Raw genomic sequence first — 15,272 nt, 5'->3', positions numbered from 1 at the left:
AGTCATTTCACACTCGTCTGTGAGTGAAATGGGAGTCCAACGATAGCGTCCCGCTCTCTGTCAGTGGAGCTTTTGATCTTCCCAAGCGGCGCAGAAACCATCCTCTGTCCGAGTTTTTACAGCGAATCAGTGCCGGACCATTGGAATTATTTTGTGTGTGCGGTGCTGAAAAGCCGCACATCCAAAGAGTTCAAAGCTGGGGAGCCCAGATGGGATGAGGGACGACTCGGGAGGGATCGCGTTAATGCTTGACTGTCCGTGTTCCAGCATGTCATGTCAAATCACAGACAGAGAAAGGAGTGTTTAAGATGAGCGTGTAGTAGTGTGAAGGGCTGAGGGAGCGCCGCCGCAAACGTTGCATTAATCTGCATTCTCGGCTATTTCAAATGGAGAAAAGTGCAGCTACAGAAACAAATCCAAATGAAAAAAGGCAGGGGATGGGTCCCCAGCAACAATATTGTCATTCTTCACACAAAACCGTTGTCCTACCTGTCCTCTGCAAAACTATCACTGATTAGCACGGACAAAATCAACCTAAAGAATACCTGATTTGTTTGGATTTAGAAACTATTTCTGCCACAGAAAATACGACAATGGCCGAATCCCAGAAAAAATTGGCCCCTGCAAACCAAAATGGCCAACCAGCTGTCCCAGTCGGATGATATTTTAGAACTCTCTGAGGGCGCTAGTGAGCAGATTTTAGGAGGACCTCTAAAATACGCGTATTTTCCATAAAATACACATACAGTCATCCCTGGATAATCGTAGTTAATTGGTTCCAGACCCGACCACAATGAGTGAATTGCTGCAAAGCAGGATTCAATATTCATACATTGAATATTTTCATAATTAGAGCATAGAACACCTGTTGATGGCTTTCTAAATACGATTTTTACCATTATTAGAGCCCTCTAGACATGAAATAACACCCCTATAGTCACCTTTACACTCATATTACCCAATATATTGCATATAATCAAAGAAAATACGCCATTTAAGACATGAATAAGACTTGTGCTCGTGTGTGTTTCAATAAATGCCTGGACAGGAAGTGACATCGAGGATTCAGAGTTGAGTTTTTCCTGGAGTACGGCCACAACAGTAGCCCAATGTTATTATGATGATGATGGCTATTATTATTATGTTATTTTTGTGCCTGTTGTGAGATAAATAATTATAAAACAATAACAGCTGGTACGTGTTACTAGTGACACCTCGTGGTCACTGTAGAATACAGTTCATCAACATCATGCATTGCCTTAAACTGTATTTGGATTTTAGTTAATTTAGTTAATTTAAGCCACCATTATGTAACATTTGCTTAAATATGCATTTTTTAGACTAATAATAGTCAACCACAAAACAGCCATCATTTATGAATTCATTCAACGCGATAGCGTGAGGGAGCAATGTTCAAACCGCGATGGAGCGACGGATGAGTGCACTCGAAATGGTTGCTGAGTTTTTGAGTATGTTAAAACCCCCAAAATGCAATTTAGTTGCCAGAATCATAAAAATATTGATAGTAAAGACCAGGGCCGGTTCTAGGCATGCACAGATGAGGGGGCGGTCGGAAATGTGAAGGGGGGCATTATACATACACATCCGGCAGCAATTTTTCTTTTTAGAACAGTGTTTTATTATGTTAACCTTTCCTTTTAGTTGTTGTTAATTATTAGTTGTGTAATGGGTGGCTTTCTCTGTTTCCTCCAAGTGTCTTCACAGCTCTTCACAACTCCAGTTTTTGTGTGCGATTTTACCACAAAAAAAAGCAATCTCGGTCACACTGCGACTTGTTTGACTTCAGGGGCATTCAGCTTTCGAGGGAGGCCGCTGCTTTCATGAAATCCATAGCCTGCCTGTCAAGTAAGAAGTCCCACCCCCAGCACCGCTGTGTTCATGCAGTGTGCACAAACATGCAAGGCAGAAGAGTTGAGCCATGAATCATAACTCCTATCATTAGGTTAAGCACCAGCCAACCCCAAAGGCACTGTGTGCTCTCTGTGGAGAAACTGCACTTTAAATGAGCCTGATTGTTATTATTGTCCTCCAAATGAGAGTGATTAGTAGTGATGTCTAAATTATTGCTTCGCCCATTATTGTTATTATTATTATTATTATTGTGGAGGCTTTATGAGGGGCAGCCTTGTCCTCGCTTTGCATACTTTTAATTCTACTGGCTGCCTCTTTCACTAACCACATGCTGTCCTACACACACACACACACACACACAAGCAGAACATATACACACACTCATATGGAGGTGTCTACATGAATCTGAGCTAACCTGGTAAATGGAGCAGCCCGATGCTATTCCCCGGATTGCCTTGTGCAAAAATAAATGAATTATTAATATTATAATAGAATAATTATCGGCACAATTCATGTAATTTGAGCCACAGGTATGACAAAGTGAAATCCATATATGAAGTTAATCATTTCTCGATCGTGTGTAGTGTGGAAAAAAATACAGTATAGAAATCAGAATTTGGAATCTTTGGTAGAAAACAATGCATTCCTCAGAAAAAGGTCAAACTGTCACCTCATAAAAACTTTATTAAATATACAGGAGGTTTTCAAGAGACAATGGATGGATGGATGAATGGTACTATGTATCCATTTTCTATGCCGCTTATCCTGACTAGGGTCGCCGGTATGCTGGAGCCTATCCCAGCTGACTTCGGGCAGGAGGCGGGGTTACACCCTGGACTGGTCGCCAGCCAGTGGCAGGGCACACACTCACATTCATACCTATGGACAATTTAGTATCGCCAATTAACCTAACATGCATGTTTTTGGAATGTGGGAGGAAAAAACCCACGCACGCACACGGAGAACATGCAAAGTCCACCCAAGCGGAGATTCGAACCCAGCTCTCCTGACGGTGTGGCCAAACTTTTAAAACTTTTTTAGGGTCGTCAGGTGGGTACCCTCCTTTATTGGTGTTTCAATGATAGGCCCATGACACCTCCAGAGAGCTCATCGGCAACACCTGGCGTCCCAGGTGTGCCCCCCTTTTGCTTTGAGCCCAGCAAGTGTCCTTGCGCTTGATCCATAGCCACTGGCTGCTTCTTTCGGCCGCTTCAGAGATTGATCTTATTGTCTGTCGCAGAGCCTGGCCATGAATGCCAAGGTCTTTCATAAGCCTGATGGTAGAAGAAGCCACAAAACCTCTGCATCCTACTTCAGCTGGATAGACCTTGGCCTTCCATCGTTCATTCGTTGTTGTGCATCTGCTGCCAGATCTGTGTAGCGCATTTTCTTTCGTTCGTAGGCCTCTTCGGTGGAATCCTCCCATGGGCCCGTGAGCTCTATGATGTAGACCACCTTTATTGAAGGGGACCACAGCACCAAGTGTGGCCTGAGGGTGGTGGCTGCAATCTCTGGGGGAAAGATTAGTTGCTTGCCCAATATCAACTAGCATCTTCCAATCCCGGGCCATGGCTAGCTGTCCAGTTTCATGTTTGGTAGCTGGGTGGTTAGGCTGCTTCTGTCCCTCTCCAACAAATGTTGGCACAGACATGGAATTGGCAGCTCTCAAGGGCAAGGAGTTGATGGTATCCCAGACTGCCAGACTCTTGAGGACCTGATCGTGCCTCCAGGTGTAGCGGCCTTGTAGAAGTTAAAGCTAAAGTGCTAACGTTACAGTCACATTCTAACAGCAGCATCACGCTAGGTTAGCCTGTTTGCTGACGAAAACACGATGAAACATGATCAAACTTACTGATTACATGTCCGTAGCTGATGGACGGATAGTTCAGACTATTTTAAGATGTGTAGCGAAGCCTTTGTGTATTTTTTCAAAGCTGTACTGCACATATTAATGAGGAACATCTACTTTCTAAAGACCATTCAGCTATAAGTTGCTTAGCATTTTGAGTTTAGTTTCAGGAAATGTAGTCGCTGCAATGTGTAAGTATCTGTCAATGCGTTGGAGCATGTGTGTAGCGTGTAGGTTGCTTGTCAGGGCAACTGTCAGATCCAGTCGGCGATTGGTGAAAATGACAGGCATCTAAAAAGCGCCGTGGGAGGAGAAAGGAGGAGGCGGGCTGCCGGGACTGTCATTCACTGCCAATCAAGCGACCAGCTCAGCCGACAAATCAACAACTGGGCCCCCACACACACACATACTAATCCATAAATCTCCATACGCACTCCTTGTAACACATTTGTCACACACACATGCATATATGCTGGTGCTGACAGAATCCACATGCATATTTTCTAGTTTGACATTCTGTGCTACTCTGTACACACACACACACGCACACACACACACGCACAGTTACCAGTCTTTACACAGACAGGCATTCACTCTGACAGAGTAATTATGACGTCCCACTCCGAGGGAGCCCACGGCTGAGAGGTGAGAGTTATTGATCCCACACAGGAGGAAATTTATCAATGTCCAAACGTTCAGCTCTGACAGGAACCCAATCCACTTAGAGCACTATGTTCAAACTGTTCTTGGTTTTTTTTGTAAAAAAAAAACAAAAAACAAAAAAAACTTTAAAAGAAAAGCTTCCGCTGGAACTTGGAGGACAAAAGGTGTGTTTTAACTCCATTTGTGTTGTTGTTGTTCAATAGTAGGGCTGTCAAATGATTAGAAATTCTAATCAGATTAATCATGGTTTTCAGATTAATTAATCATGATTAATCACCATGTACCCCCTATGTTACCTTATTACCTTAGCATATAACCTTATCATTTTCCTATGCATTTTAAACTAGCCAGGAGTACATTTGGAATACACAAAGTGAACAAATGTATTGCACTTGACGTGAAATGGATGGGGGGGAGGATTTGCCTACTTCTTTTTGGACATGTACAACAGTAAATTGTACTATGTGATGTATTCCAATGTAACTTGTATGCATTTTTAAAATAAATTAAACAATTGCCATGATCATGACTGAAATAGGCCCATTTTTATTGTATTTTATTGAAAGAAAGATAAGTGACAGGGCAGGATGTATGTATGTATCAACAGTGTCAAATTAACTTTACATTTAAATCAAGTTAAGAGATGGCACACATGTCTGAAAATCAATTTACCTAACACTGGTTTCTTTAATTAATTTAATTAATTTAAATAATTTAATTCTTCTTAAATTAAAAAAAATTGTACTTCTGCATTTAAAAGTTACAAAGTGAGCGATTAGAATAACCACTTACTCATTTTTATTGCGTTTCTGTTTATTTACACCACCCATACACGCACAATAAAGACGTTGTTGTGATGTTCGGAGTGTCCATGAACGCACCTCGCGCTCTGTCTCGAGACAACGAGGAAGTGTTGTTGCGATGAATGGACTAGAGAAGTGTTTGTTCGGAGTATGAGACACATATATGGTGTTGGAATTGCACTGCCGTTGATGTGTTCAGGTAAGAATGAGGTTAAAAAAGTGTGGGAAGCCACACTGTGCCGCAGTATGTCATCATAATAGGGAGCCATGGCGTGCCATAATGTGTGTGTGTTAATTACGCTAAAATAAAATGTAACGTAATTAATGAAATACAGTGTATTAGTTACCGCCCTTAACTGGCTATTTTTGACAGCCCCAGAAAACAGTAACGTACCTCATGCACGTATTGTACTGTAAGTCTTGCTCGCTACCTGTTGTAGACATCGGCTCTAGAGTCTCCTACAGCTCAATTGGCATCTGAAAGATTCAGTCATTTTTTGTCTGTGAGTGGTGATAACCATAGCAGCTTTTTAACCTACAGGAAACGATTTTTCCAGCAAAAAGAAACCACAAAGGCGGATAAATAACTCGAGGGTTATCATAAGCAAATAAAAAATGCATTATGAGTTAACTCTTGAACACCTCGTGATAGTGTGACTAGCCCCTCCTCCTTTTGTAGCTAAGGCATAGGAAACCTGTTATTACAGCCCTCTAGACATGACGTAACACCTCTATAGTCTTTTTTACACTCCCATTACCCAATATAGTACACACAATCGGAGAAAATAAGCCACTTAAGACGTAAATAAAACTTGTGCTCGTGTGCGTCGCAGTAAATGTCCCCTACGCTAGGAGGGGAGCAGAATGGGTGGCGGACAGCAGGTGAAGTCAGGGTTCAGAGTTATGGCAGCATCAGTCGCTCATGTTATTATCGCTGACGTGCAGTCAGGGGAGGCAGGTCACCTGCCATAATTACTATTTTCTGTGCTGGAAGGTATTTTTACAGAAAAAAAGAAACCAATAAAACTATTAAGAGAGAGCACTTGAACACCTCCTGATATGTAAATTGTACCATTTGGCATCTAAAAGATTTACTTATTTTTCTTTACTTATTTTACTTTTTTATGTTTGTTTTATTTGGGGGGGTGATGATAACCTTGGGACATTTTCTTCTGTGCTGTAAGGTATTTTCACAGCAAAAAGAAACAAGTATAAAGGTATGACAAGGGAGCGCTTGAACGCCTCACAATGTGGAAGTTGTACAATTTGGCATCTAAAAGATGGTGTAAGCATACATGGCCAGTAAAGCTGATTCTGATTAGCATAGTAGTATTTTTAGCCATTTTCATAGGTAGACACTCATATAAAGACTTGGCACTACCATGCTAGGTGTTAGCATGCTAACGATAGCATTGCTAGCATGCTGACATTAGCATAGTAGCATTTTTAGCCATTTTTATAGCTAGACACATATATAAACACGTAGCACTATTATGCTACGTGTTAGTATGCTAACATTAGTATGTTAGCATTGCTTGCATGGTAAGATTAGTTTGGTAGCATTTTTTGCCATTTTCATAGCTAGACACTTACATAAACACTTACCGCTGTTATGCAAGGTGTTAGCATGCTAATTTTAGCATGTAGCATTGGTAGCATGCTAACACTAGCGATCTAAATATTTGGATAAAATAAATGTACGACTAATATTTATGGTGTAAGTCACAATATGTGGGGGGGGGGAACTATGGTGCTTGGCCGGGGTCTGTGCTCTCCCGGTGCTTTTCTATTTTTTAATGTAGACCAAATGTAGTTTAATAATAAATAATTAGCAGAACAAAGTTCAGTAAGAAATAAAGTGTGATGATGACCATAGAACTGTACAGGAAAGTATTTTTGCAGCTAAAAGGCAGAGGAATAAGGTGAGGTTTATTATTAACAGATAAAAAAAGGTGTTATGAGCCAGCACTTGAACGCCTCACAATGGGAACAGCCTCTCCTCCAAATCATTGTAAGCGTTGATGTGTGTGAGTTGAAGAAGTTGTCTCCAAAGACATTTTGGTGATGAAAGCACCCACACTATAAGGTGTGTGTGTGTGTGCGCGCGCATCATTTGTCTTCACTTTCATCGACGTGCACGTCATACCACCACCTGTGGACATCTCCCCGCCCCTCCAGGTGATGTCCGCGCCTTCATTTTTCTCAGACAATGAGTGGAATCATTTCCCCTCGCACGCGCCTCTCCATCATTATTGGCACGCAATTATTGATCAGGCTCCGGGCTGCTAAATGAGAAGCTATTAGTCAAACTCTTTCCCAACAAAATGGAGACACTCTATGATCTATTCAGGAAATTGTGCGTCTATTATCTGAATGCAGATTAGCTTTCAATCCTGGAGGGGGGGGTTCCATTGCAGCGTCAACATTAGTTCAAGGAAGCGTCCAGGTGAAATCTACAACGCTGAAGTTAGAGAGCAACAACAGCTGCCTCACTTTTTTTTTTTTTTTTTGATGTTTTGCCCGAGGCCTATCCTACTAAAGAGAAGTAATTTGGCTTATCTTATCCCAGAGACCTAGCAGCTGCTTTTTATTCTTTTTTGTGAGCTCTTTTTTCTCATTTAGCCCAACAAAGATTGTCCTCATAGATTGACCTTCTCTTGTGCCTGCAGGCCGTTGCCCTCATGCCAGTAACTAGATAACACACTCTATCAGAGATTTGAGAAAATCATTGGGAAAGCAGTGGGGCTGATAGTGGCATCAATCCTAACCTGACACCAGGCTGGGTCAACCATTTATCTCTTGCACACCGCCTCTGGTCACAACAGCGGCCATCTTGCTCCGCGACATCCTTCTTTAATAACCTTGGCCACGTCTCTTTGCAGATTGAGAGGCCCCGACGCCAATCAGCCTCATCACCGCCGCTTCTCTTCGCCTTTTAACCCTTTTTCCGTGCCCTGATGTGGTGCGCGCGTGAGTCCAATAAGGGGCTGGCAAACTCGTTAGCGTTGGAGTTAATGGCGGCGCCGCTGTCATTGATTCCCCTCGGTGTGTGTGTGTGTGTGTGACTTAAATGCTTCTATATTGGTGGAGGGAGAGATTCCCAGAGGCCTCCTAGAGCTGAGATCATTGTTTTTCACTTACTAACAATGAAGTTACGATCACAGCGCTGCGAGGCGTTTGAAAAATGCCCTGTAGGATCATTAAAAAGTGTGTGTGTGTGTGTGTGTGTGTGAGGCCGGCGTAGCAGCAGCAGCAGCATGTCCGAGGCTCATCTCGATGCTCCGTGGCGCAGCCTGCGATGAGAGGGGAGGTTAAATGGGGCGTCATCAATCTCAATGAAGTGCAATTATTTTCTCACTTATTAATCATTGCAGGCTAATAGCTAGTGGCAAAAAGCCGCGCCCGCCATTTGTCAAACTTAGCAGATTTCTGTAATTTTGTTTCCCCTCCCTCTCACTAATGTTTGTGCGGATGCCTATGGACGGCGTGCAATAAGTCTGTGCCTCCGAGTGTCTATCGTTTACCTGCGCCGGCCCACTAAGTGAACTTCTCGACGTTTTGGCCGTGTGAGTGATTCTCTCCATTTCAGAGCTGAGTGACCATTTCATGGTGGGTGGCTTTATTTGCAGGCCGCAGCACAGACTGACTGCGAATGCTTAGCTACACTCGAACACATGCTGATTACACACGACTACACTCTCGCTAGGTTGGCCGTGCAACTGGTGGCCCGCGGGCCAAATACGGTTCGGTTCAAAACTCTGTGACCCACATTTTTGGAGAGGATTCCTAAAAACATCAGAGCCTCCTGTCATGTAGAGGATCTTTGACTGGCATTTTTGCAGTAGGTTCTTAAAAAAAAAAAAGCAGAGCACTCCTATCATGAAGAGGATCTTTGACTGGTATTTTGCAGCACGTTTTTAGCAACAGCAAAGCGCTCCTGTCTTAGAGAGGATTGTTCACTTCCATCTTTGCAGTAGGTTCTCAAAAACAGCAAAGCACTCGTGTAGTAAAGAAGATCTTTAACGAGCATTTTTGCAGTAGGTTGATAAAAACAGCAGATAAAGAAGATCTTTGACCAGCGATTTTGCTGTAGGTTTTTCAAAACAGCGAAACGCTCTTGTCATAGAGAGGATCTTTGACTGGCATTTTTGCAGTAGGTTCTTGAAAACAGCGGAAAAAGCGGATCTTTGACTAACATTTGCGCAGTGGGTTCTTAAAAACAGTAGAGCACTAATGTCATAAAGCGGATCTTAAGAAGTAGGTTCTTAAAAACAGCAAAGCACTAATGTCATAAAGAGGATCTATACCTAGCATTTTTGCAGAAGGTTTGTAAAAACAGCAGATAAAGAAGATCTTTGACTTGCGATTTTCCTGTAGGTTTTTAAAAACAGCGACACGCTCCTGTCACAAAAAGGATCTTTGACAAGCATTTTTGCAGTAACTTCTTAAAAACTGCAGGGCACTCCTGTCAAAATGAGTATTTTTAACTGGCATCTGTGCACTAGGTTCTTAAAAACAACAGAGTTCTTCTCTCAAAAAGTATCTTATACAAGCTTTTTTGCAGTAGGTTCTTAAAAACAGCAGAAAAAGAGCTTTGACTATCAATTTTGCAGTAGGTTTTTAAAAACAGCAAAGCACTCCTGTCATAGAAAGTATCTTTGACTACATGTTTTAAGTAGGTTCCTAAAAACAGCAGAAAAACAGTATTTTGACTAACATTTATGCAGTAGGTTCTTAAAAAAACAGCAGAGCACTCCTGTCATAGAGAGTCTCTTTGAGTTTCATTTTTGCAGTAAGTCCTTAAAAACAGCAGCTAAAGAACATCTTTGACTGGAGGATTTTTGACTGGTATTTTTGTAGTGGGTTATTAAAAACAGAAGAGCACACCTATGGTATCGTAAAGATGATCTTTGAGTAGCATTTTTGCAGTAAGTCCTTAAAAACAGCAGATCATAACGAGGACCATTTTTTGCAGTAGGTTCATAAAACAACAAAGCATTCTTGTCATAAAAAGCAGCATTTTTGCAGCAAGCCTTTAAAAACAGCAGAGCGCTCCTGTCATCAAAACAATCTTTGACCAACATTTTTGCAGTAGGTTCTTAAAAACAGCAGCATTCTCCTGTCATAAAGAGGAGCTTTACCTGGCATTTTTGCAGTAAGTTCTTTTCAACAGCACAGTGCTCCTGTCACAAAGAGGAACTTCGACTAGCATTTCTTGCAGTAGGTTCTTAAAAACAGCAGAAATAAGGAGTAGGTTCTTAAAAACAGGACAGCACTCTTACCACAAAGAGGATCTTTGTGCAGGAGGTCCTCAAAAACAGCTCCTAACATATAAAGCAGCGTTTCCCAGCCTTTGTTGAGCCAAGGCACAGACTGTATATTTCTTTGATTTTTATTGTATTTATATTATTGGAAGTTGTATTTTTTAACCCTGTAAATTTTAATGATTGTAGGAATTTTTATTGCATATTTGTGGTCTTTTACTACCGTTTACTTACGATTACCTTTTGTTCTATTCCCATGTGATGATGACCATATAACAGAAACGTATTATGAACTTATTGCAAATTAAGAGCGCAGTACTAATGGCACTCACGGCTAAATCGACAATACAGGAGCAGCACTTATTGGGAGTACACAGTTTATTGTGTTTACATTTAAGAATACAGAGGTGAACTTCTTTTTACACTTGTATGGCCGTGAGGAATGTTAATTTATTTGATTAATTAAGATGGCTGAAGATTTTGCGTACCTACTGATGTTTTTCTGTCTGTCAGCAAGAGTTTCATTGGCTTCTCACCCCCTTTGTGGTGGGTGTGTCCAAATGAATGGTGAGCACACGTGAAGCAGAGGCAAGAAACATCATACATATCATAAAGCATATTGTGTGGTTTCATGGAAATGCATAGTGGAAATTAAGGCGCTGCACGTACGCCTGGAAGAAAATAAGATGACACAGCCTTGTGGACAAGTTTGGTCTGGCAACATTTTTACGTAAAGCTTTTTTGTACAGACATTTAATGAAGTGAATGAATGTATGGTCTTTGGCGACATCTCGTGGTAATCATGGCATTACAAGCATTACAGCATGGCGGCTGTTACAGGCTGAGCATTGCCCTTTAAGAAGAATTGCATTATGGGAAGTTGAGTGTCTGTCTTTTCCCTCGCTGTCTGTCTGCACCGCCCATTGTTTTCTGCGTCCTGATTGTCAATCAATCTTCTTCCTGCCGCTGTGTGTCCTGTGTCAATGCTACCTTTCTTGCTTGCTAGCTTGTAAATGAATGTTCGGGTCAAAAGAGAGCAATATGTTTTAACAAGGATACAAAAACACTACAGTTCAACGGAACGGCGCCTGGAGGACCACTGGGATGACTTATGACCACTGAATGATGAGATGCAGAGCTCTGTCATGAGAGTATCTTTGACTAGCGTTTTTTGCAGTATACGGACAGCAGATGGCTCCATGATATAGAGTATCTTTGACATGCTTTTGCAGTAGGCCCTTAAAAACAGTAGAGCACTTCTTCCACGTATAGAGGATCTTTGACTAGCATAAACATATTGCGTCTGTTTTAATTAATAATTGAATGATTTTATTTCTGACTATATTAGTCATGAGATAACAATTTGCAGGAATGGCAGAGCCTTGCATTGACTTATACACAAAATACAAATAATAGTGAAAGGAGCGCTTAATTTTGGAAGAATGTGTCCTCGGAACACATTAGCTCAGTGGTGTCCAAAGTGCGGCCCGGGGGCCAATTGCAGCCTGTGCCACATTGTAAAAATATTATTTAACACAGAAACAAGCAAAAAAAAAAAAAACGACAACAGCGAAAACGGAAAAAGAGTAAAGTGAAGCTCCTAAAAGAAAAGAGTTGTAGTCTAACGAGATGAAGTCTGAATTTTACAAGGATAATGTAAAATTATGAGGGAATTTTTAGTAGCATAAAGTTGAAATATTAAAGAAAGATGTTTTTTAAGTCAGAATATTTTAAAAAACAAACAAGACAACAAATAAATTTGTAATTCTCGGAAAATTTGGTTGGGAAAAAAGTTATAATATGAGAATAAGGTCAAAATATTCAGAGAATAAAGTCATAACAACGAGAAGAAAATTTACAAGACGAAAGTTGAAATAGTAGGGTTGGGAAAACAGGAGAAATGAAAAAAACAGCTGTAATTTTACGAGATTTTATATTTTTTTAAGAGAAACAAAGTCATGTTCTAAAGAGGAAAAAAAACATCGCAATTTTACAAGAATAAACTTAATGTCATTTTGGTGGCATAGTGCTGAAATACTTTTAAAAAATATATAATATTTTACTTAAGTCGTAATATTATGAGAAACAAAAGAATGTTTTAATTATTAAGTTGGGGACAAAGTTATATTATGAGTGTAAAGTCATTACATTAAAAGAACATTTACAAATATTATTTGAAGAAAGTTTAAATGTTTGGAAAATATAATAACAGCGAAGTTCATACTATTATACAATTTTTCGCCTATCATAAAGATGAGATGCATTGAAAATATATATATATATATAACCCATCCATTCCATTCATTTTCTTTGCCGCTTATCCTCATTAGGGTCAGGGGGGTATGCTGGAGGCTATCCCAGCTGACTTTGGGCGAGAGGCAGGGCACACCCTGGACTGGTCGCCAGCCAATCGCAGTAAATATACAGCATATAACCTCTAAGCATATCTACATGTCTCGCTTTACAAAGTATCGAAGTGGCCCCTCGCATCCTTTCATTTTTTTAGTATGTGGCCCTCGCTGGAAAAAGTTTGGACACCCCTGCATTAGTTGAATAGCTGACCTTTCGCCTGGCCTGGAGCTTTGCTGTACGAGGACTGCAGTACTGCAATCATACCACTAGAGGTCCACCTTGAAACAGAAAAGAAAGAAGCTGCCTGTTTCAGCAACTATTGTAAACAACTTTGTGGATGCAGTATTTGTTTTATTTTTTCTGTCAAAAAGACACATTGTATTTGCTATTAAAACAGTATAATCCCTGCAATGCACTTTCATTAAAAAAAGTGTAGAGAGCTGGACTGCCTAAGTCACAATAGTGTCATATTATTTGTAGTAGAGTAATTAAAATAGTTGATCTATTAACATGAGGTCCAACTAGTGGGTGTGAGTTACGTTGTTATGGAGTAGTACCCCTTTGAGAGCCTCACACGTGGTCCTCGCGTCTCCGCCCACACTCAGTCGGCTTCCTGTTGTTGTCTCCGCCCACCTTCGAGTAGAAGTCAAGCTGGATAACAGTGGAGACTGGGCAGGGCGGGACTGTAAAGTCACAGCGTCGATTGTCCACTTTCTCCTGCTTGAACGTCGAGTCTTGTCGTGCTTCTGCAGGCTGGCTTTTGCACAACTTGCGTGGATCTGCCACGAAAGGCCCAGTGAGGAATGCACGGTGACGGTTGCTTTTCCTGTGTAGTTTTGGTAGAATTGCCGTGACGTGGGTCCACACACCGTGCAAGGGTGCAGCATGACTTGTGTGTGAAACCCTCTCCGGGCTGGCACGGTGTGACCACCTCCGTCGCGCGTAAGCACCGTGCGCAATGGAGCTCCCACGGCCACGCTGCTCCTCTCAATCCGCGCTTTAAAGACACTGACAGACAACATGAGTCAAGAGCAGGACGGGATATCCTTGCCCGTGCCTTGCTTTGGGGCTTGCCCCGCCAGAGAGGGTGATGTTGGTGGGGAGACCAACATCCGTGGAGGTGCAGGAGCCTCTGGTGCCCCAATTCCAGCGGCGGGGACTTTCTGGCAGGATTCCCTCATGGGAGGCGGGGGGCTCAGCCACACTTCCGGAAACTGTGCAATGGACGGTGGTGGTCTGCTGTCCACCGGCAAGTCGTGCAAAAGCAGGCCGGTGAGTGTCGCCTATGTGCTCAACTACGAGCCCTCCCAGCAGAATAACGCCGAGTGCATGGCCCTCCAATGCCTGAAGGACGCCTGTGGTACAGTGGGCAGCAAACTGGAGACGGTCCACTTTGGGAAGCTGGATTTTGGGGAGACCACAGTACTGGACCGCTTCTATAATGCAGGTATGATTTTGTATTTGGTCGAAGTGCGATGTCATTACTGATGACTGCAAGGTGCAGGAATGCCTTCCTGTAATTATAAGTGTGAAAGGTCTTTGCTGCAGGACAGGTTGCTCTCTGCCCAGCAGTCAGCTTTGCATGTCACTACTCGAAGCTGCTGCCTACACACATGGTGGTTGTTGTTGTCAGTGAGCATCACATTTACTGCGCATCCACTATTTCATCGAAATTCTTTCCTGTATCCTTGTTTCATCCATGAATGAAGTCACGTCATCACCGTGAAATATTTCCAGTCAGTGAAGATGTTTCCTCTTTCCAAAGTACAGTGGGGTGATGACAGTCTCTTCAAGGAAGCTGATTCAGCTTTGATTTGTCCACACTTTTCACAGCGTAGTCGAAGAGGCTTTTTAACATTCTTGTATCATAAATGTATAAAAAGAAGTTAATTTACCTTTTTACCTGAGCGTACAAGCACAAGAACATGCTTAAACCTTGCAATTCTTGCAATATTTCAAGTTTTATTTAACAATACAGGTCATTCGAAGAGGCTTTTTAACATTCTTGGAACATAAATGTATAAAAAGAAGTTAATTTACCTTTTTACCTGAGCATGCAAGTATAAAAACATGCTTAAACCTTGCAAATCTTGCAATACTTAAACTTTTATTTAACAACACAGGTAATTCAAAGAGGCTTTTTAACATTCTTGTATCATAAAAGTATAAAAAGAAGTTAATTTACCTTTTTACCTGAGCAAGCAAGTATAAAAACATACTTAAACCCTGTAATTCTTGCAATATTTCAACTTTTATTCAACAATACAGGTCATTCGAAGAGGCTTTTTAACATTCTTAAGTGACATACAAGTGTAAAAAGAAGTCAACTTCACTTTTCTACCTGAGCCTCCAAGCATGTACAAACCTTGCAGTCATTCCCCTTGCTATGAGTACTGCATGTGCAGCATTCACTGTTTCATAATCTTATTGAAAATGTTAGTTTGCATCATAAACATGGACACCAAATGT

General features: G+C 41.5%; 1 protein-coding gene across 2 annotated transcripts in view; it reads left to right on the top strand.

The window, feature by feature from the left end:
- Window positions 1-5,299: 5,299 nt before the first annotated feature.
- map3k5 (mitogen-activated protein kinase kinase kinase 5) overlaps window positions 5,300-15,272 on the top strand; it is a 58,383-nt gene continuing 48,410 nt past the window's right edge. Inside the window, exon 1 of one of the 2 annotated variants that reach the window (XM_054762120.1) lies at window positions 5,300-5,386. In XM_054762120.1, the coding sequence (XP_054618095.1) occupies window positions 5,338-5,386 (49 nt within the window). In that variant the 5' untranslated portion in view covers window positions 5,300-5,337. Of the gene's footprint in view, window positions 5,387-13,422; window positions 14,251-15,272 lie in introns of those variants that run through there. The other variant, XM_054762119.1, reaches the window with a different exon arrangement.

Source organism: Dunckerocampus dactyliophorus, chromosome 19, assembly GCF_027744805.1.
Source record: "Dunckerocampus dactyliophorus isolate RoL2022-P2 chromosome 19, RoL_Ddac_1.1, whole genome shotgun sequence".
NCBI classification, from domain to species: Eukaryota; Metazoa; Chordata; class Actinopteri; order Syngnathiformes; family Syngnathidae; genus Dunckerocampus; species Dunckerocampus dactyliophorus.
The sequence above is the reverse complement of the archived record's forward strand: the minus strand, read 5'-3'. Positions and strand labels throughout refer to the sequence as shown.